This window comes from Hippopotamus amphibius, chromosome 1, assembly GCF_030028045.1.
Source record: "Hippopotamus amphibius kiboko isolate mHipAmp2 chromosome 1, mHipAmp2.hap2, whole genome shotgun sequence".
Taxonomy (NCBI): Eukaryota; Metazoa; Chordata; class Mammalia; order Artiodactyla; family Hippopotamidae; genus Hippopotamus; species Hippopotamus amphibius.
Window position 1 is genome coordinate 25,246,409 of NC_080186.1, and position 26,111 is coordinate 25,272,519.

Consider the following 26,111-nt stretch of genomic DNA (forward strand, 5'->3'; position numbering starts at 1 on the left):
GTATTGAGGAGAGTTCCCTGTGCTATACAGCAGGTTCTTGATAGTTATCTGTTTTATGTATAGTAGTGTGTATATGTCAGCCCCAATTTCCCAGTTTATCCCTCCCTCCCCTTTCCCCTTTGGTAAACATAAATTTGTTTTCTACATCTGTTTTGTAAATAGGTTCATTTGTACCATTTTTTTTAGATCCCACATATAAGCGATATCATGATATTTGTCTTTCTCTGACTTGCTTCACTCAGTATGTAATCTCTAGGTCCATCCATGTGTCTGCAAATGGCATTATTTTGTTGGGTTTTTTTGGCTGAGTAATATTCCATTGTGTATATGTACCACATCTTTATCTTCTGTCAGTAGACATTTAGGTTGCTTTCATGTTGTGGCTATTGTAAACAGTGTTGCAATGAACATTGGAGTACATGTATCTTTTCGAATTACAGTTTTCTCTGGATATATGCCCAGGAGTGGGATCACTGGATCATATGGTAGTATCTATTATTAGTTTCTTAAGGAACCTTCATACTGTCCTCTATAGTGACTATAACAATTTACATTCCCACCAACAGTGTAGGAAGGCTCCCTTTTCTCCACACCCTCTCCAGCCTTTATTGTTTGTAGATTTTTTGATATTTGCTTATGCTTTTGATGTCATAGCTAAGACTCCATTACAAAATCCAAGGTGGTAAAAATTTACCCTATGTTCTATTCTAAGAGTGTTATGCTCATAGCTTGTATATTTAGGTTGTTGATCTATTTTGAGTTTTATGTATGGTGTAAGCTAGGGATCCAACTTCATTCTTTTGGATCTGAACATTGAGTTGTCCCAGCACCTTTTGTTGAAGAGACTAGTCCATTGAATGGACTTAACACCCTTATCAAAAATCAGTTGGCTGGCCATAGATGTGTGAGTTTATTTCTGTACTCTTCTATCCTATCCTATTCTATTCTATCAATTCTTTTTTTTCCCTTTTCTATCAGTTCTATTCCATTGATCTATATGTTTATCCTTATGCCAATACCACAGTTTTGATTACTGTAGCTTTGTAGTAAGTTATGAAATCAGGAAGTGTGAGTTCTCCAACTTTATTAAGTCTGTTGTTTAGTTTCTACATATTTGTGAGTTTTCTAGTTTCCTTCCATTATTTATTTCCAGCTTCATTCCATGTGGCCAAAGAAGATAATTTGATTTCAACCTTTTAGAGTCTGTTGAGACTCTTTGTGGCTCAACATGATCTATCTTGGAGAATGTTCCATGCATACTTAAGAAGATGTTTTCCACTGTTGTTGGGTGGGAATGTTCTATATGTCTTTTAGGTCTAACTGATTTATAATGTTAAAGTCTTCTATTTCCGTATTAATCTTCTGTCTAGATTCTATTCATTATTGAAAGTGGTGTATTGAAGTCTCCAAATGTTATTGTAGAACTGTTTTCCCTTCGCTTCTGTCAGTGTTTGCTTTATATGTTTTGGGGCTCCAGTTGGTGCATTTATGTTTTATAATTGTTATATCTTGATGAATTGACACTTTTATCAGAATGTAATGTCCTCCTTTGACTCTTGTAACCGTTTTTGACTTAAAATTTTTAATCTGATACTGGTGTAGCCATCCCAGCTGTCTTTTGGTTACCGTTTGCATAAATATCTTTTTTCATCCATTTACTTTCAACTTCTGTGTTTTTGGCTATACAGTAAGTCTTTGCAAACAGCATATAGTTGGATCACGTTTTTGTTTTTGTTTTTTAATCCTCTGCCAACCTCTACCTTTTGACTGGAGAGTTTAATCCAATAAGGTATAATGTAGGGACTTCCTAGGTGGCGAAGTGGTTGGGAATCTGCCTGCCAGTGCAGGAGACACGGGTTCGATCCCTGCTCCAGGAAGATCCCACATGCCGCGGAGCAACTAAGCCTGTGTGCCACAACTGTTGAGCCTGTGTACTGCAGCTACTGAAGCCCACGCACCTAGAGCCTGTGCTCTGCAACAAGAAAAGTCACTGCAGTGAGGAGCCGATGGACCACAATAAAGAGTAGCCCCCGCCCCCGCCCCCACTCGCCACAACTAGAGAAAGCCCATGTGCAGCAACGAAGACCCAGTGCAGCCAATAAATAAATAAATAAACCTTGTGCTGACTTTTAAGGGAATCCTCATTTAAAAAACAAAAAGTATAATGTAATTACTTGGGAGTACCCTGGTGGTCTAGTGGTTAGGACTCTGTGCTTCCACTGCTGGGGGCCCAGGTTCGATTCCTGGTCGGGGAACTAAGATCCCTGAACCACGTGGTGCGGGCAAAAAAAAAAGTCTAATGTAATTACTGATAAGGAAGGACTTCTGCCATTTTGTTCTTTTTTTTCCATATGTCTTATACCTTTTTTGTCCCTCTTTTCCTCTATTACTGCCTTTTGTGTTTAGTTGGTTTCTTGTAGTGGATTGTTTTCATTCCCTTCTCATTACCTTTGTGTATATTCTTAACTTTTATTTTGTGTGTATATGTGTGTATGTATGTATATATAGAGGGAGATAGTGGTTACTGTGGGGATTATACTTAACATCCCAAATTTATAACAATATAGTGTGAATTGATACCAGCCTAACTTCAGTAGCATACAAAAAGTTTTGTTGCTATACAGCTCCAGTCCCCTCTTTACGTTGTTGCTGTCACAGATTACATCTTTATATATTGTATGCCCAGTAACATCAATTTATAATTATTTTATACGTTTGTCTTTTAAATCATGTAGGAAATAAAAAGTGGCATTACCAAAAATCCTATAATACTGGCTTTTGTATTTCCCATGTAGTTACCTTTACTGGCTTCAAGTTACTGTGTAGTGTCCTTTCATTTCCTTTCATTTTCAACTTGAAGGACTTCCTTTTAGCATTTCTTATAGGGCAGGTCTGGTGGTAACAAACTCCCTCAGCTTTTATCTGAGAATGTCTTAGTTTCTCCCTTGTTTCTGAAGGACAGTTTTGTCAGATACAGAATTCTTTGGCAGTTTTTTCTTTTAGCGCTTTAAAAATCAAAGTGCTTTCTGGACTTTACGGTTTCTGATGAGAAATTGGCTTGTTTGTGATGTCACTTCTTCTTTACTGCTTTCAAGATTTTCTTTTTGTATTTGGCTCCCAACCGTTTGATTATGTATCTAGAAATGGGTATGAATTTTTCTCCTTGTGACTGAGTATCTTTATGTGTGTATTCATGTCATATTAAATTTGGGAAATTTTCTGCCATTATTTCTTCAGAATGCCTTTTCCCTTTCTCTCCCATTTCTTTGACTCCCATGATGCATATATTGTGATTTGCTTGTTGGCGTTCCATAGATCCCTAGGCTCTGTTCACTTTTCTTCATTCTTTTTCCCTTTCTGCATAATTTCAATTTTCCTGTCTTCAAGCCTGCTACTTCTGTCTATAGCCTGCTCAGATCCGCTGTTGAACCCCTCTAGTGAATTCTTCATTTCAGTTATTATACATTTCAACTCTAGAACTTCTCTTTGGTTCCTTTTCTATTTATTGATACTCTCATTTTGTTCAACATTGTTTTCCTGATTTCCTTTAGTTGTTTGTCCATATTTTCCCATTAACTCTTGGAGTGTATTTAAGACAGTTGTTTGAAAGTCTTTGTCTTAGTTTGTCCAGTGTCTGGGCTTCCTCAGGGAACGTTTCTGTCCATTTATTTTGTGCCTTTGAATGGGCCATACTTCCCTCTTACTTTGTATGCCTTGTAATTTTTTTGAAATTACAAACTAGACATTTGAATATCATAATGTTGTAACTCTAGAAATCAGTTTGTTTTCTTTTTTTGTTTTTTGTTTTATGTTTTATTATTTTTTGGGGGGTACACCAAGTTCAATCATCTGTTTTTATACACATATCCCCGTCAGTTTGTTTTCTATTTGTCATGTATTCTTTGTTCTTTTTTCCCTCTTTACCTGCTTTTTTTGGATTATTTTATATAATTCTCATTTTATCTTCTTAGGTGGAAAGGAATTTTTTAAATGGAAAGTTATTTTATATGTACCTACTTTTTTACCATTTCTAGTATTCTTTTGTGAAGATCTGAGTTACCTTCTGGTATCATTTTCTTTGTTTTTTATTTTTATTTATTTATTAAATAAATAAATTTATTTATTGGCTGCGTTGGGTCTTTGTTGCTGTGCATGGGCTTTCTTTAGTTGCGGTGAGCAGGGGCTACTCTTTGTTGCGGTGCGCAGGCTTCTCAATTGCAGAGCACGGGCTCTAGGTGCTCGGGCTTCAGTAGTTGCAGCACTTAGGCTCAGTAGTTGTGTCACACGGGTTAGTTGCTCCGAGGCATGTGGGATCTTCCTGGAGCAGGGATCAAACCCATGACCCCTGAATTGGCAGGCGGATTCTTAACCACTGTGCCACCAGGGAAGTCCCCATTATCTTCTTTTTTATTTTATTTTTTATTGAAGTGTAGTTAATTTACAATGTTGTGTTAGTTTCAGGTGTACAGCAAAGTGATTGTTATACATGTATATGTATATTCTTTCTCAGATTCTTTTCCATTATAGGTTCCTACTACAAGATAACTGTCCTATACAGCGAACTACGGGTCCTTGTTGTTTACTTGCTTTATATATAGTAGTATGTATATGTTAATCCCAAACTCCTAATTTATCTCTCCCCCACCTCCTGCTAATATTATTTAGAATTGTTGTATCTTTGTTCATAAGTGATATAGGAAAAGTATAGGACTTCCTCTCATATTATCCTTCTTTGGTATTGTTATCAAAAGAATGTCCCTCTTTTCCTGTTTTCTGGAATTATGTGTAAGAGTAAAAAAAACTTTATTTTAAAATTTGGTGAAACTCATTTGTAAAACCATTTAGACCTGGCATTTTCTTTGTGGGAATGTTCTTTAATGCTGATTCAATATATTTAATGGTTATAAGGCTAGTCAGATACTCTGAGTCACTTTTAGCAAGTTATATTATTCTAGGAATTTTTTTCAAATGTGTTAGCTAGCATAAAGCTGTTCATATTCCCTTTGTAATTGCTTTAGTTACCTTAGTTATGTTCTTTTTTTCATTCCTAACATTTGTGTCCTCTTTTGTTCTTGGGAAATCTCACCAGAGTCTTGACTATTTTTAGTCTTTCAAAAAGATCCAAGTTTTGCCTTGTTGATTCTCCACTGTATGATTTCTCTCTCCTTTTTTTTTTCTAACCTGTGTAAGTCATTAATATTCAGACTTTGTATTAACTTCCTAAAGCTTATACACAAATAATTAAATTTCAGGTATATGAAACACTGGCATATAAAGGGCAGGCTTTAAAACTCTCAGAAGACATGAGGGTATCTTTCTGACGTTGGGAGCATGAAAACATTTATTAAACAAGACACACAGAAAAAGCTAAGTATTAAAGAAAAATTTACGTTATAATTAAGAACTTGTTAAAGAACTCCATAGAGTGAAAATTGAAAAAAAAAAAAAAAAGATACAATCCCTAAAAGATATTTGTAATACAGATAACCAACAAATGTTAATAACTAGAATGTGTAAAGAACTATAAATCAATAAGAAAAAGACAAGTAATGCACTAGAAAAATATCTGAAGTACTGTAAACAGACATTTTTCACAGAAAGGAAAACATGGCTAATAAATGTAAAATCTAACCCTGTTAGTAATGCAAATTCTTCTCCGAGTAAAGTACTTTATACTGGGTAGACTGGCAAAAGTGACAGTTGGAAGGCAACATGGTACTATATGGTGAAGTTTAACATTTACTTGCCTAAACGCAGCAGTTCATTCCTTAGAGCAGGGGTTCTCAAAGCGTGATCTCCAGACTCTTTCAGAGGGTCTGGAAAGTGAAGACTAAGATGTTATTTGCCAACTCAATATAGATTAAAGGCTTAATTGTAAGACCTGAAACTGTTAAAACTCCTAGAAGAAAACACAGGGGAAAAGACCTTGGTCTTGCAATGATTTTTTTTTTTGGATGTGACACCAAAAGCACAAGCAACAAAAGCAGAAATAAATAAGTGGGGTCACATAAACGAGAAAACTTGAACTAGAAAACAGCTTCTGCACAGCAAAAGAAATGGTCAACAAAATGAAAAGGCAGCCTATGGGAGAAAATATTTGCTAACCATATATCTGATAAGGGATTAATATCCAAAATATATAAGGAACTCACACAATTGAATAGCAAAAAAAACCAAATAAGGTAATTAAAAATGGGCAAAGGACCTGAATAGATACTTTTCGAAAGCAAACATATAAATGGCCAACAGGTTCATGAAAAAGGTGCTCAATATCATTAATCATCAGGGAAATGCAAATAAATTACAATGTGTTTATACAGTGGAATAATATAAGGTAGGAAAAATTAATGAAATACAGCTCCATGTGAAAACATGGGTAAATCTTAGAAACCCAGTGGAGGAGGAACATAATATGATACAACATTTAGGGGTAAACATATATGTGATTAGTAAAAACAAAAGCAAAGATAATGACAATTCATCATAGCAGTTTTTCTTTTGGAAGGAGTTAGAGTGGGAACGGAGGGGCCTGGGATAGAGGAAGACCCTACTGCTAGATTCAGGCATATTAATAATCTGGCTCTTAGATTTAGTGGTGAGTTGACAGATGCTTGTTATATTATTTTGCTTGGTAACTTCTTAACATTATGTTTCATCGTTTTGTATGTAGCAAATATTACAGAGCAAAATTTTAAATTTCTTTAATTTAAAATATAGATGGGTGGCCATATGAGTTATTAAAAAGAAATACATGGTATTCCACTGAATTGGGTACACTATAAAGTATTTCACCTGGCTAGGTTAAATATATTTGAGTTTATTGGGCAAGTCATATAACTTTTCTCTCTTGTCATGGATGTGATCATAGCTTGTGAGCATTTACCATATGCCTGTTGTTCTTCTAAGTAGTACTTCACATGTATTAAGCTATATAATCCTTCTAACAACTCTATAAAGTAGGAGTTATTATATCCCTGTTTTAAAGATGAGCTCCTGAGGCATAGAGGTTAAGGCCACTTTTTGAAGGTTGCACAGCTAACAAGTAGAGGAGCCAGTATACATACAATCTGCCGCCAGGGCCTACACCTTTTAACTACTCTGCTTATATCAATTGCTATAATAGCACTTATTTAATAAACTTGTTATGATTAAAGGAGACTGTGTTGTTGGTGTGGGGGTGGTACTAGAGATGTCAGATGCAGTTACTGAGATTATTAGGCCTTCTTGAGAAGCTGTTAGTCTTCCTAAGTAGGGCAGGGTAGGTAGGGAAAGAAGCCAGTGAGAAGGAATGCTGTCCTCCTAAGAGCCTTTGCCAATATGTTTGTATCTTCCCTTCTTCTAGAGACCATGGCGAGCCCAGGGAAAGACAATTATCGAATGAAGAGCTATAAGAACAATGCCCTAAACCCTGAGGAAATGAGGCGAAGAAGAGAGGAAGAGGGCATTCAGCTCCGGAAGCAGAAACGGGAGCAACAGGTGGGTTAACCCAAGTATACTCAAACGTGCTCTTCAGAGAGGCGGTCCAGCCACCATGGTTGGCCTCCACCTTGCAGTCTCACTTTCCCCTTGGGAAAGTAGCTTCGCTCTGTGGGCCACTCATCCGGTTTCCTTTGTTGTAGAGAAATGTTGGTAGCTTTGAGAAAGAACTGTTCCTTATCCCTTTTCCATAATTTAGAACAACTTGGACATCAGTTATGTCTTCAATATAACATTCTAGTGCTAACTGTTTGTTTTTACCCAGTAGTCACTGTTAGGTCTGACTGTCAAGGCCCAGCCCCAAGCCTGGCCTTTTAAGAAGTTTGTCAGCCATTCTGGGCTGCCTTACTTCTATTTCTTGAGTCCATTCTTTGTAAGTCTCCCTAGAACTGAGACTGTATTAATGCCTCACCCTCTACACTCTGCCACACACCAAATTGGTTCCTTGCCCAGGTCTAGATGCTAACCTGCTTTTGCCCACCCTTTTGCTTTACCATTATTTCTTTCCTTCAAAGCCTTTTATATGCATCACCTTTTATACAAAGGGCACAGTAATTTTAAAAGATTTTTTTGCTTATAAAAATGTTCTCCAAAAATGTGAACAATTAGATATAACATAGAAAGTAAAGCCCTTGATTATCTTTCCATATCAGTATATTAAGCTTAGCATTTTCTCATACACTAGCATTTCCTTGATAGGCAATAATTTAACATTGGGTCATTCTTTGTTTTCTTTGTTTTGGTAAGAAGTCTTACCACCATTTCTTCTCTTTACTTTCAGCTTTTTAAACGGAGAAATGTGGAGCTGATTAATGAAGAAGCCACCATGTTCGATAGTCTCCTCATGGACTCCTATGTGAGCTCTACCACTGGGGTAAGACCCTTGCAAGCTTCCCAGGCAAGCTTGGGAAGTACCTGCTTCTACAGAACAGAAATTGGGCAGTTCACATCATCTAGTAGCTTTACCAACAACCATGCTAAGCTCTTTATTCCAGAGGCCCTTTTGTAGCTGGTCAGCTTAAGGAGTTAACAAAGATTCATCTCTTATGGAAACACCAGAGGAAACATTTAAGGGAAGCCATCAATTGACTCAGAATCACTTCCAAATGTTCCAGCTTGAAGCAACTATGGATTACACACCTTCTAAACCTGCTGTTACACCTTCCTCTTGGCCTCAAGTCTTTAGAAAGCAGGATGCCAAACAGGATTATGGGCTCATATCTGGCTCTAGTGTTGGTTTGCAAAATCGTGAACCTGTTTTATGTTTTAGGAGAGTGTGATCACAAGAGAGATGGTGGAGATGCTCTTTTCTGAGGATTCTGACCTGCAGTTAGCAACCACACAGAAATTCCGGAAACTGCTCTCCAAAGGTACAAAGCTTAGTCCTCCCCAGAGAGGCCCTGCATGATTTAGCCTCTTGTTTCTTCTCACTGACCTCATCAACTACTCCCCTTCACTCATTCTGCTGTAGCCCTACTGGCTTTGGTGTCCTTGGACTAGCTGGGCACATTCTGACTTTTGCACTGGCTAGTCCCTCTGCCTGATATCCTTTGCTTGCAGATATCTGTGTGACAGCTGCTTCATTTGTATGTTTAGATCCTACCTTCTCAGTAAAGCCTACCCTGACACGCTGCCTAAATTTGCAGCTCCCCACACCCCTGCAGCATTTTTAATCTCCTTACCCCACCCTACGTATTTTTTTTTCCTTTCACACTTACTACCTTCTAACATAACAGTGTCTATCATCATGAGGATATAAGCTCTATGAGGACAGAGACTTTTGGTTTTGTTCACTACTGTATCATCGGTACCCAGAACCATGTCTGGCACATAGTTTGTGCTCAGTAAAAATTTGATGTATGATAGGAAAAATATTCCCTGACTTTTCTTCCTCCCAAGAAAAGAATGCTTGTCTTAGAAGGGAAGTGTTTAGACCAGAGTTGCTCCTCCCTTGGTCTTCTCTCTCCTAATTCCTTACTTGCTTAGGTAAAGTAAGGTTACTTACTTACTTAGGTTTAGGAAGCCAAAGGTGAGCATACTTAAATTAGGATTGGCCTTACCCTTTAGCATTTCTTCTGTTTTATACAGTTCAAAAATGACCAGCTATTGTTAAAACTACCTCACCAAATGGGAGTTTGGAAGTTTATAAGGATGATCAGGAGTATCTAGGAAGGATGTTGAACTGACCCCAGTGAATTCATCAGCCAAAGCCTCTCCTGACTTTTCCTGTCCTTCCTTTGTCCCTCTTCCAGAGCCTAGTCCTCCAATAGATGAAGTTATCAATACTCCAGGAGTGGTGGATCGGTTTGTGGAGTTTCTGAAGAGGAATGAGAATTGTACGTTACAGGTGAGGCCTGGGGTGGAGAGGTCCCAGATGAAAGCCCTTTTGCCAAGAAATTGCAGTGGCATGTTTCTACAGACACATCTCTTAGGATATAGACAAGATATTGAGGAAACATTTAAGAGATGCTGTTACCTCAGAGGTCTTGGCCTCGAATAAGAGACCCACAGACTTCCATAAAACAATCTCAAAGGAAAGATACCAGAGTATGACAGTCTGATTATTCAGACTGATTATTAAGATGTTACAGGAAAACCCGAGTGAACTTTTTGGCCAACCCTAGAGGTTCTAGTCCACTTCTAATCCTGAGGTGAATCACTTAGCTTCTCCGGGTCTGTCTTCTCACAGATGGGTAATGAGTCACCATTTGTGACTTGGATTGGATCCATTGCAACTTATTAGAAACTTGGCTGAAAGGGACTTTGAGAGACTCATCTCACTCTTAACCTGGTTTCAGAAATGAATAAAGTGAAGCTCAGGAAATAAAAACGTGACTTGCCAAAGGACTCACGGGTGCTGTGGTAGTGCAGGACTAGACCGGGGAACATGGAGGCCCAATTCTGTCTTCCCATTATGTTATATCACTGCTAGTACCTCCTCCTATCCTTTAAAGGAGGTGAGGGAAAGGCTTGTGTGGTTTTTTGGTTTTGTTTGTAAATCGGGGCCAGGAGGCTTAGTGCTCTGAGCCGGCTGGTAGGCATGGCTGCTCTGTGTGGAATGACCTCTCATTCATGGCTTTAATCTCACTTTCAGTTTGAAGCTGCCTGGGCTCTAACGAACATTGCCTCTGGAACCTCTCAGCAGACCAAAATTGTCATTGAAGCAGGGGCCGTCCCCATTTTTATAGAGCTGCTTAACTCAGACTTTGAGGATGTACAGGAACAGGTAATGCCCAAATTTGACTTAATTCTTGATGATACTGGTGGTATAATGAAAAATATGTTTTGTAGTTATCCCCAGTTAAGAGGTTAAGAGCAAAGAGCTTCTAAAAACATTGGGATTTTCTTAGTGATAGAAGTGTCTGTTGTTATTCCTAAAGAGCCCCTTTGGAACAAACCCGAGCCTGTGCTAATGAAGTGACTAGGGCTAGGGCCCCTAGATAGCTTCAGGAAGGGAGGGCTGGTCATCAGAAAGACCAAACTTAGGATTAGAGGATAGGAACTCTCAGCCCCACGCCACCCCCACTCTTCCCACCCATCCACCCCAGCCTCCGCAGGGAGGTTAGAAGGGATAGAGATTGGATTATAAAAAATCTTGAACAGTGAGATTCAGAGAGCTTCTGGGTTGGTGAACACTCAATGTGCTGGGAAGGTGACATGCCTGGAGAGGGCATGTAAGTTCTGTGCAACCCTCACTCCTCACCCCATACTTTGCCTTATGCATCTCTTCCATTTAGCTCTTCCTGAGTTGTATCTATTATAGTAAACTGGTAAACATAAGTAAAGTGTTTTCCTGAGTTCTATGAATCTTTCTAGTGAATCACTGAATCTGAAGAGGAGATTGTGGAACTCCTGAATTTATAGCCAGTTGGTAAGAAGTATAGGTGGCACCTGGGAATTGCAGCTAGTATCTAAAGTGAGGGCGGTTTTGTGGGACTGAGTCCCTAGTCCATGGAATCTAGCCTAGCTCCAAGTTAGTGTCAGAATTTTAACTGAATTGACACAGTTGGTGTCAGAGAATTGGTTGTTGGTTTATAAAAACTCCACACATTGGGCATCAGAGGTGCTGTTGGAAAAAAGATACCATAGTGCCCATTTCTCAGCACCTACAGAGCATAAAAACCCAACCTCCATTTCTTCCACTGGAGTTTTACTGGTTGGACAGAAGTGGAGAGTGGTACTGAGGTTTTTTCTTATATTACTACATATAGGGTTGGTCCTGTGAGACTACAAGAATGCAATTTCCCCATCATTTTCTCCTTTTCTGGGAGGTGGGGATAAGGAGGTCTTGGTTTGACTTCTCTGGCTGCAGTACAGTATCAACCTGTCTTCCCCAACGAACTAGGAACTCTCAGAGGAAAAGTCCTCATAGAGCAAGTGCTCAATAAGGATGTCAACAAGGAGGATACCTGTGCTTATTTAGTGTGTTTCAGGTCTTGATGGGGGTGTTCACTAGTGGGTGTCACTTTGTAGTTGTAAGTATAAAGTACCTACAGAAGCCACTAGGCTCTGAGGGTGACAGTTTCATCATCCTTTTTTTAGGCAGTCTGGGCACTGGGAAACATAGCTGGAGACAGCTCCGTTTGCCGAGATTACGTCTTGAACTGTTCCATCCTTAATCCTTTGTTAACGTGAGTAATTATTATCATCTGCACCTGGGGTATCTGTAGGGCCGCCATGTGGCAGATCTGTGGGGGACAGTTTACCTTAAGATGATGAGTAAATACAAAAATGCTAAAAGTGCATTCTGATTGCCAGAGTAAAAGATAGCTGTCTCTCGAGAGTGAGAATCTTGTGCTACTGGTCTATCTATGTCTTGTGCTTCCTCACTTCATAGAAGAACCTCATGTTGGTCATACCTGTCTCATTGTTGAGCCAGAGGAGAGAGGAAGGACTGGCCCATCTGGAAAATCTGACCCCCTCTACGGAATGCATTGATTTGCTGTGGGTTTATGCATAGTACATTGGAGAGCTCTGTTGTAAACCACAGATCTAAGACCCCACGCAGGGTCATCTGGCTGTTCCCATCCCTGCCCCGTGCCCTTAAAGTAGAGCTACTTCTAAACCAAAACAGAGGGAGGAGCTTTTCTTCAAAGGCCACAATCTCATAGGCTACTATTATAACTCCTTCTTAGGCCTGTCACAGAAAATCATTCCATACTGCATGGCTAAAGCCCTCACACTAAACTTTCAGCTTTTATTTCCAAAGAGAACAATACTCTTGTTTAGAACTTGTGGCCACAGTTAGGGGCACAGTGTGTCCTATCTTAAACACTTAGCATGCTTACTCAAGGTCCAGCCCTGTGTTTGTCCTTATTAGCTATGGTCTTAACAAGCCACAGCTGGTCCTAATCCTCTGTGACGATGTAGGTCGGCCTCCTGGGCCAAAGAGGCTCACTTAACTTAAATCTATGGGTAGGAAGAAACAGTGAGGCTGCTAGAGTCTTAGGGGTCTGATTGGATTTGCTCCTGGGGTTCGTAGGCAACAGCTCTATGCAGAGGGCATCATTGCTCAGGATCTGGCTTTGCTGTCTCCTTCAGACTCCTTACCAAGTCCACACGACTGACAATGACACGAAATGCAGTCTGGGCCCTGTCAAACCTCTGCCGAGGCAAGAACCCACCCCCAGAGTTTGCAAAGGTAAGAGAGCTTCTTACCTGTTTCTGAGTGATAACAGGTTCCTTCATATGGAGGAATTTTGATACGGGAGTTTGCAGGTCTTTGGGGAACCCTCGGAGTCTCAATCCATGGGAAACTGAAAGAGGCAGTCGTCAGTGTAGTAGGTGATCTCATATACCTGGATGGTAAAGTGAAAGTGTGGGCCTGATGGTTTAATGTAGTAGAAATCTCCAGGTCTTAGACTTACTTAGTAGAGGAGGGCTTGGCGATGTTAGGGTTAGTGGTAGAGGTGATGTAACCCCGTCCTCCCATGAGTCCCTCTTTCTCTGCTTCCAACAGGTCTCCCCCTGTTTGCCTGTGCTATCTCGCCTACTCTTCAGCAGCGACTCAGACTTGCTGGCAGATGCTTGCTGGGCCCTTTCTTATCTGTCTGATGGCCCCAATGAGAAGATCCAGGCAGTCATAGACTCTGGAGTCTGCCGGAGATTGGTCGAACTTCTAATGTGAGTGTTCTCAATTAGAAAGGATACAGATTCCCTAAGCTTCTCCAAGCTCAGAACTGCAGCCAGCAATCTGCTGCCCTGTCCGAAGGTCTGGAGCCATGAGTGCTGCTGGCCTTGGTGGTCAGCAGAGCTGAATGCAGTGTGCTGCCTTCTACTGATCAAATCGCCCTCCTCTGTAGGCACAACGATAACAAAGTGGCTTCTCCTGCTCTGAGAGCTGTGGGTAACATCGTCACCGGGGATGACATCCAGACCCAGGTAAGGAGGAGGAGGAAAGCTGTCTATGGACAGAATCTTTCCCTGTCACCAGACTTTGGTCCTGGTGGAAGGCAGCATGATCTAGGAGAGAAAACATAGGCTTGAGTGAAAAATGCCAACTCTCGCATTTTCTGTATTATCTGTGGGCAGCTTTGTTGCCTGCGTTTTCTGTATAAATTGGAAGCAAGTCATCATCCATTGGGTGCTATTGAAAAATTAAATGGAATGACCTGACTTACTGCCTGGGACACTGTAATAATTGTTAACAGATTTTGAGTTACGGTACCTTTGAGATACTAAAAGCTATGGAACCTCACGCCTACTTCCTAGACCTTTAGGATAACCACGTCTCATGTTAGTCTCCTGTTAGTAACACAGCCGTTGAGAGCACAGTATACAGGGTTTCTCTGTTCAAAGGCCAGAGATCTGAATATTCTTTGAATCTTGAGTAGTTTGCATAATTCTATGAGATTCTTAAAAATTTCTTACCTGATGAGCAGTCTCACTCAAGTCCACCCCCAATTGCTGGGTCATTCGTGTGTGTGTGCACGCATGCATGCACGCAGGCCCGCCTGTATATACAGATATTCAGAACTTAAAATGTACTATTTTTACCATTTTTAAATATAGCTTACCAGCATTAAGTACATCCACGTTGTTATTCAACCATTACCACCATCCATCTCCACAACTTTTATATCATTCCAAACTGAAACTCTGTACCCTTTAAATAATAACTTCCAATCTCCCCCACCCCTCATCCCCTGGTAACCACCATACTACTTTCTGTCTCTTAGGAATTTGACTACTGTAGGTACCTCATGTAAGCCGAACCATATATATTTGTCCTTGTGGTTCAGCTTATTTCACTTAGCATAATGTCTTCAAGGTTCATGCAGTATTTTAGCATGTCACACCTTCATTCCTTTCTGCAGCTGGATAATATTCCATTGTACGTATATGCCACATTTGGCTTATTCATTCATCTGTTGCCAGACACTTGGGTTGCTTCCACCTTTGGCTAGTATGAATGATGCTGCACTGAATATGTATCCTTTTGAGTCCCTGCTTTCAGTTCTTCTGGGTATATACCCAGAGGTGGAATTACTGGATCATATGGTAATTTTATGTTTAAGATTTTGAGGAATCACCATACTGTTTTGCACAGTGGCTGCACCAGTTTACATTCCCACCAGCAACGTACCAGGTTCCAATTTCTCCGCATCTTTACCAACACTTGTATTGCCTGGATTTTTTTAAGAATAACCTAATAAGCATGAAATTGTATCTCACTGAGGTTTTGGTTTGCATTTCCCTAATTAGTGGTGTTTGGCATCTTTTCATGTGCTTATTAGCCACCTGCATATTTTCTTTGAAGAAATGTCTATTCAAGTCCTTTGTCCATTTTAAATTGGGTTCAGTTTTTTATTGTTTTTTATATATTCTGGATATTAATCCTTATCAGATATATGATTTGTATATTCTGTCTCCCATTCTGTGGTTTGTGTAATTCACTCTGTTGATGGTGTCTTTTGGTGTCCAGAAGTTTTAAATTTTGATTAAGTCCAGTTTAATTTTTCTTTTGTTGCCTATGCTTTTGGTATTCTAGGTCATTCTTAACTGTTCAGCCCTCCCTTGCCTCCTCCACTTGCTGAGCAGCTCCAAGGAGTCAATCCGAAAGGAAGCTTGTTGGACCATTTCAAATATCACTGCTGGCAACAGGGCTCAGATACAGGTAGAACAAGCAGGGGGGACGTTGTGTGTGTGGCGGTTGGGGTGGGGTGGGCGGCAGGTAGAAAGGCCTGCGAGCATGAGACATTGTGGGATATTGCCCTCTAGAAGAAAAATTTTGTTTCAGGGTTCCTTTGTAGTGTCTTACCTAGATGGGAAGAACAGAGGAGAGCTTTCAGAAAGGGGAAGATGTCTAAATCTTAGCGGATTTGGGGTCCTGATTTGCTTATTCTTCTTGAAGTGACTTTCTTCCTCCGCACCCCATCTTCTACTCCCCAATTCTTCTCAGGCTGTCATAGATGCAAATATCTTCCCCGTGTTGATCGAAATCCTTCAGAAAGCAGAGTTCCGTACAAGGAAAGAGGCAGCCTGGGCCATCACCAACGCCACATCAGGAGGAACCCCTGAACAAATCAGGTAGTATCACAGTCCTTTCCCATTGTCTTGAATGATATCTACCTCTTGGCTCACGATTTACATGTGGCCTCTAAACTGCCTTTCCTGGGATAGATCTGCCCCTGTCCAGTAGGGTTTAGCTGCTAAGCTGCTAGGCTAGACTGTAGCACTGGACTCTGAAGTAGACTCCTATAAACTGTGTATCTCTTTTCCCTCCTGGAGAATGGAAACTTATGACACAGACATCTGTCTCTCCTCTGCCTCTTTCTACTGTCAAGAGAATTTAAATCTGTGTAATTCTCAATTATCCATACACGTGAAAGAGGACCATGCTATGGCTCCTTCAGAGCAGCTTCTTTGGAAATCATTTTTGGCAGTAATACTTGGGAGGAGCAAATAGGAAAGCTATTTTGTGTGAGGATGCTCTTTGATTTTGGTTTCCGTTATCAACTTGAGTAGGAGTGGTTGGAATTGGAGAAGTGCCTTGCCTTCAGCTTATAGCTTAGGAAGGGGAGTATATTCATTATAAATAAACCTTAGGAGAAACGGATAGCCGTTGAGTTAAGCTTTTGAGGATACAGGATTATAAGTGGCGTTTTGGACAAGAAAAAGCATAAGTAAAGGTATAAAAATCAGAAACCTGGAGACCTTTACTGTTTGACTGGAATGTAGCATTCTCAGAAGGGAATAATGGGAGGGGAAGCTAGAAAAGATTAGGAGCCAGATCGTATTGTTATGACTGTAGAGCTTGGACTGTGAGAATTTTAAGCAGGGAAATGATGTGTTCAGAGTAGGTAGTACTGCAGCAAGGAGACATTAGGGACAAGGAGGAGGAATCCATGGCAGCCTTCTACATGGAAATGAACTAAACCAGTAGCATTGGGAGGGTGATGAGATTGAGATAAAGGATGGGTGGTTATGAAAGCTCGGTCGAGTGAATTGCTGAGGGCATTGATGTATGAGGGAGACCCAGAGGCCCCATGGCACCTGCCTGGCACCTCCCTTGCCTTGTCTTAATTTAGAACTTGCCTGGTCTTTGCCCCTCAGGTACCTGGTCTCCCTGGGCTGCATCAAACCCCTCTGTGACTTGCTAACTGTGATGGATTCAAAGATTGTGCAAGTGGCCCTCAATGGACTGGAGAATATCCTTCGGCTTGGAGAGCAAGAGGGCAAGCGCAGTGGCTCAGGGGTCAATCCCTACTGTGGCCTCATCGAGGAAGCCTACGGTATGTTCCCTCTCCCCAACCTCACGTCCGCCATAAGTAGAGAGAACCTCTGAAATAGTATACGTATGTGAGCGTGTGTATTTTGAGGGGGTCAGCATTGAATGCAAGATTTTATCCCACCAGTTCCATTTCCTCTGAGGAGCAGTAGATGAGTTCTCTTTCTGATAGGCTCTACCTGGTAAGTAGGTTATGGTACAGATGCAAAAATAAAGCTTCAGAATTGATAATAGACGGAGTTGGAAGGCATGTTTTCAAGTTCTTTTCTTTCTTTTGTTTTGTTTTTCCATTATAGTTTATTACAAGATATCAAATATAGTTCCCTGTACTATGCAGGATGTCCTTGTTGTTTATCTGTTTTGTTAATAGCAGTTTGTATCTGCTAATCCCAAACTCCTTATTTATCCCTCCCCACCCTTTCCCCTTTGGTAACCATAAGTTTTTCTAAGTCTGTGAGTCTGTTTTTGTTTTGTAAGTTCATTTGTATCATTTTTTTAGATTCCACATAAGTGATATATGATATTTGTCTTTCTCAGTCTGACTTACTTCGCTTAGTATGATAATGTCTGGATCCATCCATGTTGCTGCAAATGACATTATTTTATTCTTACTTATGGCTGAGTAATATTCCATTGTATATATGTACCACATCTTCTTTATCCATTCATCTGTCGATGGACACTCAGGTTGCTTCCATGCCTTGGCTGTTGTAAATAGTGCTGCTATGAACATTGGGGTGTATGTATCTTTTCGAATTACAGTTTTCTCCAGATATATGCCCAGGAGTGGGATTGCTGGATCATATGGTAGCTCTATTTTCAGTTTTTTAAGGAACCTCCACAGTAGCTGCACCAGTTTACATTCCCACCAACAGTATAGGAGGGTTCCCTTTTCCTCCTCACCCTCTCCAGCATTTATTATTTGTAGTTTGTTTTCCTTTTTTTTTGGCCGCACCGCATGCCTTGCAGGATCTTAGTTCCCTGACCAGGGATCAAACCTGAGCCCCGTGCATTGGGAGCATGGAGTCTTACCCACTGGACCACCAGAGAAGTCCCTTCTGCCTATTTTTTTTGGGGGTTGCTTGTTTTTTTGTTATTGAGCTATATGAGCTGTTTGTATATTTTGAAAATTAAGCCCTCGTCTGTCATGTCAGTTGCAAATATTTTCTTCCATTTTGCGCGTTTTCTTTTCACTTTGTTTATGGTTTCCTTAGCAAGTTCTGTTAGGAGTGCTGGATTGACTCATCATTCATCTCCAAGAGATTCAGAATGGTCAGCGATTTGCCCAGGTTAAAAGCAGAATCAGGACTAGAACCTCTGATTTATAACTGACATTTTGGTGTTTTTCCTTTGGGGTTATGTCATTTTAGGTAAAGCTCGCGACTCTCCTCTTTCAGATCAAAGAAAGAGCTGATCATATTACTTTGTATAAACACTAACATAATTCAAGGAAGGAAAAAGAGATAAATGTTTCATGGACCCGAAGAGCACTCAGAGTTTACTCTTCTCCCTCCTTCCTTCTTGCCACCATAGGCTTGGATAAAATTGAGTTTCTCCAGAGCCATGAGAACCAGGAGATCTACCAGAAGGCCTTCGACCTCATTGAGCACTACTTTGGCGTAGAAGATGATGATAGCAGCCTGGCTCCCCAAGTGGATGAAACGCAACAGCAGTTCATCTTCCAGCAGCCTGAGGCCCCCATGGAGGGCTTCCAGCTATAATGTCTGCCTCCGGGGAGGGGAGGGGATGGGAAGCACCACCAACCAGCGGAAAAAGCAGCCCTCTGGTGGGCGGGAAACCGGCCTCCCCACCATCAGCCACCACACACCTCTGCTGCCCTGGAAACTGTGCTCTTGACCTGCTCCGCCCCCTTCCCTGGAGGGAGCACCCTCTGGACAGACAGAACCATCTGAGGCTCACATTTGGGTTTTGTGACAAGAAGGGGACGTGTTGGGTTTTTCTTCCTTACACTATATTTTGGCTGCACATATGTCTTTAACCCAGGAGCCCAGGGGTAGACAAAGGAGGACTGAGGTAATCAATTTTGCACCTTTTTTATTTTATTTTTTTTTTCTTTAGTGGTGACTTCCTTCCTTTTTTATCTTCCTTCATCCTTCCCAGTCCTCTGCCCTGATCTGTGTAACTCTTATCTTGGGTACTTGAGCAGATGGAATATTCCAGAGGTGGGGGGTGGGAGGGGAAGGGAGAAATCCAAAACAAAGTGTTCTTGCTCTGACAGAATATTAATCTTGTATGCTTGGATTGAGTTATTTAATTTTTTTTTCTTTTGCACATTTTTCTTGTATTAAGATTGCTCTTTCCCAGAGCCATGAGTTCCTGGTTTTAGGAATCCCAGCTGCCAGCATTGTCTGGGACTAGAGGCTGAGGAGAAGGTCACCACGAGACAAAGCCCTCTCCCTCCCTCTAACCCCTTGCCCAGACCTCTTTAGTTTGGGAGATCCCCTTCACTCTCCTGGGGCATGTACACCAGTGGGAGTGTGGGGAAAGGAACATAGGCCTTCAGACGGGGCTTCCCATGTGTCGCTACTGATCCCATGTTTCCTACCCACCTTCCAGTGGTGCAACCCAACTTCATTTGTTTACTTGAAAATTCCTCTCAGAGTTGAAATGAACCTCTGAGGTAGCTGTATTTTCTCCTAAGCACGCAACAGAGGGCTGTGGTCCTTCCTTTCTCCTGAGGAGAAAGTCCTTGCTCTGGTGACCCGTAAGTTGCAGAGGAGGTTGGAGTGAGAGTGTCATGTATTGGGATAGCCAGGGGATCCCTGCCTTTGGCCTTTCTTCTTCTTCTTCTTTCTTCTTCCTCTTCCATAGTTGGATCATGTATATGTTACTTCCAAAGGAGAGAATGTCAAAAGTTCTGTATTTTTTTATATTCTATATATTAGGTAGGTCAGTCTTAATTGGTCTCAAGAGGAAGAACTGTCTCTGTAATTTCTGTGAGTAGGATACTGTGAGGAAGACCAAAAAGAGATGTGGAAGCTCTTTTGCTCAGGAAGCGTGACCTTGATCCTTCTCCTCTCTGCTTGGATTCCGGGCTACCACCTGGGACCAACCCTTAGCTCTGGAACCTTTATATAGCAGGTCAGCCTGGTCTGATTGTCCCAGTACCCGAGTGGAGCAAGGATGGCCCCAGGGCCTGGTGAAGTCTACCACTCTAGTCCTTACTGCTGAGCATCCTGCTTACATCGGGGAACCAAGAAAGCAGTCTGCCGCCTCAGATTCAGTCTCAAACGCCCTTGTCCACATGTTATCATAGATGGCTGTCTCTTATCACAGAAATTTAGCAGCCTTGGGACTTTTGAGAGTGATTGTTATCTTCCCTGATTGGGATCCTTGTACGGAGTTTGGATTTTGCCCTTCCTGTGACAATTATAATGCTAATGCCTTTTCTTTCCCTTTGAGTAGAGCCACTGCCGAGCCTCAGTGGCTTGCCTGTATGCTTCAGTGGATTACATGTGATAATAAAACCCAGGTATTGGGGTGGGGCGGAATGGAGGAAGTTGTTGACTAAGTATAGGCCAGTGGTGGAGCTGAAGGCACAATCTGTCCTGTTCCTGCTTCCCCACAGAGGTCGGTCAGAGGTGCCCTGCTCCAAGCTGTATTTTCCTTTCCCCAGAAATAATGCCATTCTTGCTCCCATTCCTATACCTCCACCCTCTGGCTCAGGTGAAGTCCATGCCACTCTGCTTACATAAAAAGTTCAGTTGCTTTTGGCCACTAGTCTTGAATTTGCCTTCTTTCTAGTGTTGAGACCCAACTCCAGAGACATTTTCTGAGAAGAGTTGTTGGGGCTAGTGGTCATCACTGAAAAGTGATAGCAGTGCTGTACCACCTAAGTGAGTCAGATGCTGCTCTTCAGCTTGGGCGTGGTATCTACCAACCCCCACTCTCCTAGGTAGGCAAGGGGCAGGACACTTTGCACTTGGCCTGCCGACTCCGTTACAAAACTCTTTTCCTTACAGTTCAAAAGAAAGCCACACCCCACTCCTTGTCCTTGTCCAAAGGGCAGAGCATTTTATTTTAGTAAGATCTACTTTGTACATCTCTAGCAATAGTTAATTCCCTGACGTTGAGGCCAAATTCTTATTATGAGACATACACATCCAGCCTTCCCCAGCTGTTCCTCCCAAATCTACTTTCGCTTCAGATCTGGGCCATGTACTAAATAGAAGACTCTTTTGATCATCGGCTACTGCTTGAGGCCTGTTTTCTACAGGACTCCAAAGGCTGAAGTCTCCCAGGGCACAACATGAGGACAAGTTTCTCATATGATAAACATGGCCTCTAGGAGCTTTCCTTTGTTAATGTCTTCCTCAGACCATCCTTTCCCATTATATTCCTCTGACCTTCTTTTCAGTCAACCAGTGAAGTTCTTCCAGCCCACAGAGGCAGTAACATCATCTTTTGTGTCTCCTCCTCTCCTTTGGCCATCTTGGGAAGCAAAATATTATTTCTTTTGAGCCCAGGCTTGACAGCCACTCTTCATGGGCAGCCCCCCAATCTGGACTCCAGACCCTGGCCTAGGTGAAGTCAGAGCTTTCTGACAGGTTTCTGAATGGATGTTACAGGGATGGAGAGGCTCCCCAACCTATTGTAGGGAATAGCCTGAGAAGACTTGTGTTTGGAATCTTAATATTTGGGCAAAGGGCTATGTCCATTTTAAGCTCTCTGATGGGTTGGAGATACTCAGATGTGGATTAAGGGGACAAGGAGCCTTTTTCTTAGCTAAAGTGTTCAAATACTGTTTTGAACAGTGCCAGCTATTCTTTATTGCCAGCCCTTCTGGCATCCCATCCCCACACCATCTTCTCTAGTATTAACAGGCTCTCTGGTCTTAGAAGCCTGCCTTCAGTTCTGAGCTATCCCCAGTGACTGACTGGCCTCCATATTCACCGCAACCTTCTGTTAGAACCACATAGGTCCCACCGTCACCTGGCCAGCCTGGTTACTTAAGGCAGTGGGTACAAATGACCCTTCCAAGGAACAGGTGTCAATGACTTAAGCTTTCAGGGACCCTTTGTGTTCCCCCCTACCTAGAACCCTTAGATCTCCTCCTATTCTCTTTTCCCTGGAAGCCTCTTTCCAAGAGCCCTATTTTTTTAGAGCTGAACTGCACAGATTATAGCTGCTACCATACTTAGGGAAGAGCGAAAGAAGGCTCTCAGGCACTGACTTCCAATTTCTCTCAAGCCAAACCAGTTTAATATGAAAACTCTAGCAGAACAAACTGGATTTCCATTTTCTTATGTCTTCCTGCTGTCCCCCTACACTGTAGAATTACCCGTTTCCAGCAAAACAGAAGGTAAGGAGATGAATGCCTAGCAATACTCGCTTCCTCCTCTCACATGCCCTTCTTTGAAGGCCTCGGCTCATTTGTTCAGGCCATGTCTCTTCTCCCCAAGACTCACTCAGCTTGGTATCCATCATCTTGAATTCTCCTCAGTAGATTCATCTTGTGGGCTCAGGTTCTGGATCCTCGATTGAAGGCAGGGAGCCAGATTCCCCAGGTTCCTGCAGGCACTGCAGGGACCCATAGGGAGAAGAGGCTGGCTGGGAGGCCTCAGGATTGTGTGTGCCTGTCTGCCTCCCTGGCAGGCTGGGGACGTGTGCAAGGCTCAGTGCACGGAACCATAGGAAAGGCTCACAACCAGTAGTAGCAACATCTTCCAGGTAGGACTATCCTAGAAACAAGTGCATGTGAGACTGAGAAATTGCTCAGAGTAGATTTCTTCCACAGCTGTTTTAGGATTGCACATTTTAGACCAATCTTGTCCGGTATTTTTTCTGTCTTTTGTATTTTTTTGTTAAGCCAACAAGCTGAGAATTTGGCCCTGTGGGGATCCATGTGGTAGGCAATAGCTGCTCTTTGGCCAAGGCCTTCCTAAAGGATTTGGTCATCCCATTGTCTGTTCCCTAGACCCCCCCGCCCCCCCCCCCCCAGGTGAAGACCATGGTAAGGGAAGAATGTTGAGGTCAGTGTAAACCAAGTCAGTCTGTAAATTAAAACTGTTAGTTTTCCTCTGAGCGGGCATTTTGCATCAGGCCTAGGCTCTGTGCAGAATCAAACCTGGCTTTGAGTTAGAAGAGGCACCATTAAATTTGGGGCCCAGAACACCCTGGGAGAAAGGTTTGTGTACTGTATCATAAAGGTCTTGAGTGCATTTGGGCACACCTCACTACTTCTGGGCCAGCCTGACTGCCAATGTCCACATTAGCACATACCTGAACCCCTCTGCTAAACTCTGTCCCTGCTTCCCTATGTAGGTCAGATGTTCAGCCTCTGGGTTTGGAAAGAGAAAACTCTGCCATGGTGAGAACTGTCAGGCCCTGGAGTTGGGTATTGGCTCTTATAGCCAGCTTTTGTGGAAACTGCCTTTGATTGAACCACTAAAGAAGCAAAAGGGGTATGAGGTCCCAGTTACCCAAGACAGACCAGATGTCCCTCAAAAACAGTTTGGGTTCCCAGCTACAGACCCTAGGAAGGTGAATCAAACCTTTTTCCTCACTGGTTTTTCTTTCCAAATTTATTTGCTTTTAAGAACTATAAACTCTGGCTATTGTTTTCCATGTTCTCAGGGCCCCTGGGTAGACAGACAAAGCTTGATGATTTCAGAGCAGATAATAGGCCAAGAAACCATGGCATTGAGTGTGCTGAGTCCAGACAAATGATATTTATATACACATCCAAATTTGAAGAGAAAATGTATTTCTTTAGGTTTCAAACACTGTAATAGATATAAAGCAAAAATAAAAACCTGTTGCAAAGTTCTAAATCGTGTTCTTTGGAGTGACTCTAGGTTGGATTTTTTGGAAGTCAATGAAGTGAGATTGTTTAAACTTTTGGCCTAACAATGGAATTAAGAATTCTAACAGCCTGCTTCTGCTATAAAGAGTTTTTGAAATCAGCTTTATTGAACTATAACTGACATACAGTAAACGGTACATATTTAAAATGAACAGTTTGTTAAGTGTTGACATATTTGCATCCATGAAACCGTCACCACAGTGAAGATCGGGAACACATCCATCACCTCTAGAAGTTTCTACATGCCCCTTGGGAATCCCTCTCCTTTCTGCCCAACCCCCAGCAACCACTGATGGGAGGTCTGTCTCTCACTATACGGTTTTAGTTTGCATTTCTGTAAAATGTTCACATCATTTCATCACCATTCACCAGCCCTTTGAGGCCAAAGTAGTTCACAGACTACTCACTTTGGTTTAGATCAATTCCTAAAGCAGCAATTACAGACTAGCAGCCAGAGTTGATACCCCCAGAAGGCTGACCAACTTTTAGGTTTTGGTTGGCTGACAGAGTACCTTTTAAGTTTTAATTCCTTGCCAACGTTAAAAGATGCGTCTACATTTAAAAATATCTGGCACGCCTAGGCCTGAGCTTCTACTTGAAAACAATCTACAAGAGCTCTATTAAGGGTCACCACCATTCCCAGTGGGCTCCCTGACTGACTCTGGGAGATGCTAATATTGTGGCCATTTTCTCTTATAGCAAAGAAGAAAGTAACTTTTTAATCCGTTTCTATCAAATTTTCTTATTCCTTGCCTGTCTGTTCTGCTTGTCACCTAGCTGGGCCCTGGAGGCCACTGTTGACCCTGGTACACCACTCCACCTCTCACCCCAGGCATACCTTGTTCTGTTACGTTCTTTATCTCTGCCTAGAACACCCTGTTCCTAGGGAAATCCATCAAGGCCTGATTCAAATGTTAGCTCAAGAGATTTCCCATGTGCTTTTCTTCCAAACCTTTCTGAGTTCCACCTTTATACTATTATACCAATACTGCCTCTCAGTGTTACCTGTTAGATACTGCCTACGGGGTGGGAAAGAGCACGGCCCTGAGGTGTCTTCAACTAGGGGAGATATTTAACATCTTAAGAGCCCTAAAACAGGGCTTCCTAGGTGGTGCAGTGGTTAAGAATCCGCCTGCCAATGCAGAGGTCACGGGTTCAATCCCAGCTCCAGGAAGATCCCACATGCCGCGGAGCAACTAAGCCCGTGTGCCAAAAAAAAAGAGCCCTAAAACAATGCCCAGTTTGCAAAACAATTTAAAACATTCTCTGCCTTCTCAACCCCCAAACTGCTGCTAGGCTTTAGGACTACAGTATCCAGCCAACAGCTCTTGAAATGTTCAGTGACTTCTAAGCAAATAATTTCAACACCTCATCACTAATGCTGTAACAGAACTCTGTCCAGACCTACTAGGGCAGACTGCAGAGTAATGAAAAGGCTCTGAAGTGAATTTTGAACTCAGTAGGCCTCAAAAGATTTTGTTTTGCCAGGAAGGGAATTTTGGAAGGTAGAACAACACCTGCAGAAATCCGGGAAATCCTGGAAGTAGTAAAAGTAGAGGTGAAACAAAAGGGCAGAGGGGATGGGCAGGTTTGACTGGAAACAGAAGCCAAACCATTTAGGCATTAAATTCCAGGCACATGGGTTGTTGGGTTTTATTCCATTACACACAGACAAATGGATAAAGAACTGTGATCTCACATTTGGAGAAAAGCTTGGCTCTTTTTCCCCCTTTAGACCCAGCGCAACTGGGACTTTGTAGAGGGTAGGCTAGTCATAGAAAAGGCTCAGGAACCTGCTGAGGCCAAATTTCCCCTTGCAGGGCCCCCTCAGCACCTTCCAAAGAGGGACTCAAGCTGGTAATGAAGATGGAAAAATAAATTACTTTCCCAAGTTATCTTGATTCATCCGCAAGGAAAGCCTACAGTGGTGGTGATTTCTTCTGAGTAAGAGGCAGGCTGGTCCAGTGGTTAACATGGGTGCCAGACTTCCTGGCTTTGAATCTACTCAATAGCGATGTGACCTTGGACAAGTTACCTAACCTCTGTCTTACAGTCCACGGCTGTAAAATTGGGAATAAC

General features: G+C 42.0%; 1 protein-coding gene across 3 annotated transcripts in view; it reads left to right on the forward strand.

The window, feature by feature from the left end:
- KPNA6 (karyopherin subunit alpha 6) overlaps positions 1-24,000 on the forward strand; it is a 49,931-nt gene extending 25,931 nt beyond the window's left edge. The window contains exons 2-15 of one of the 3 annotated variants that reach the window (XM_057703754.1): positions 5,253-5,371; positions 7,343-7,476; positions 8,258-8,350; positions 8,747-8,846; positions 9,729-9,823; positions 10,571-10,702; positions 12,019-12,107; positions 13,018-13,117; positions 13,436-13,599; positions 13,779-13,857; positions 15,467-15,592; positions 15,878-16,005; positions 17,032-17,210; positions 18,740-24,000. In XM_057703754.1, the coding sequence (XP_057559737.1) occupies positions 5,332-5,371; positions 7,343-7,476; positions 8,258-8,350; positions 8,747-8,846; positions 9,729-9,823; positions 10,571-10,702; positions 12,019-12,107; positions 13,018-13,117; positions 13,436-13,599; positions 13,779-13,857; positions 15,467-15,592; positions 15,878-16,005; positions 17,032-17,210; positions 18,740-18,927 (1,647 nt within the window). In that variant the 5' untranslated portion in view covers positions 5,253-5,331 and the 3' untranslated portion in view covers positions 18,928-24,000. Of the gene's footprint in view, positions 1-5,252; positions 5,372-7,342; positions 7,477-8,257; positions 8,351-8,746; positions 8,847-9,728; positions 9,824-10,570; positions 10,703-12,018; positions 12,108-13,017; positions 13,118-13,435; positions 13,600-13,778; positions 13,858-15,466; positions 15,593-15,877; positions 16,006-17,031; positions 17,211-18,739 lie in introns of those variants that run through there. The other 2 variants (XM_057703770.1, XM_057703763.1) reach the window with 2 other exon arrangements.
- Positions 24,001-26,111: the final 2,111 nt, after the last annotated feature.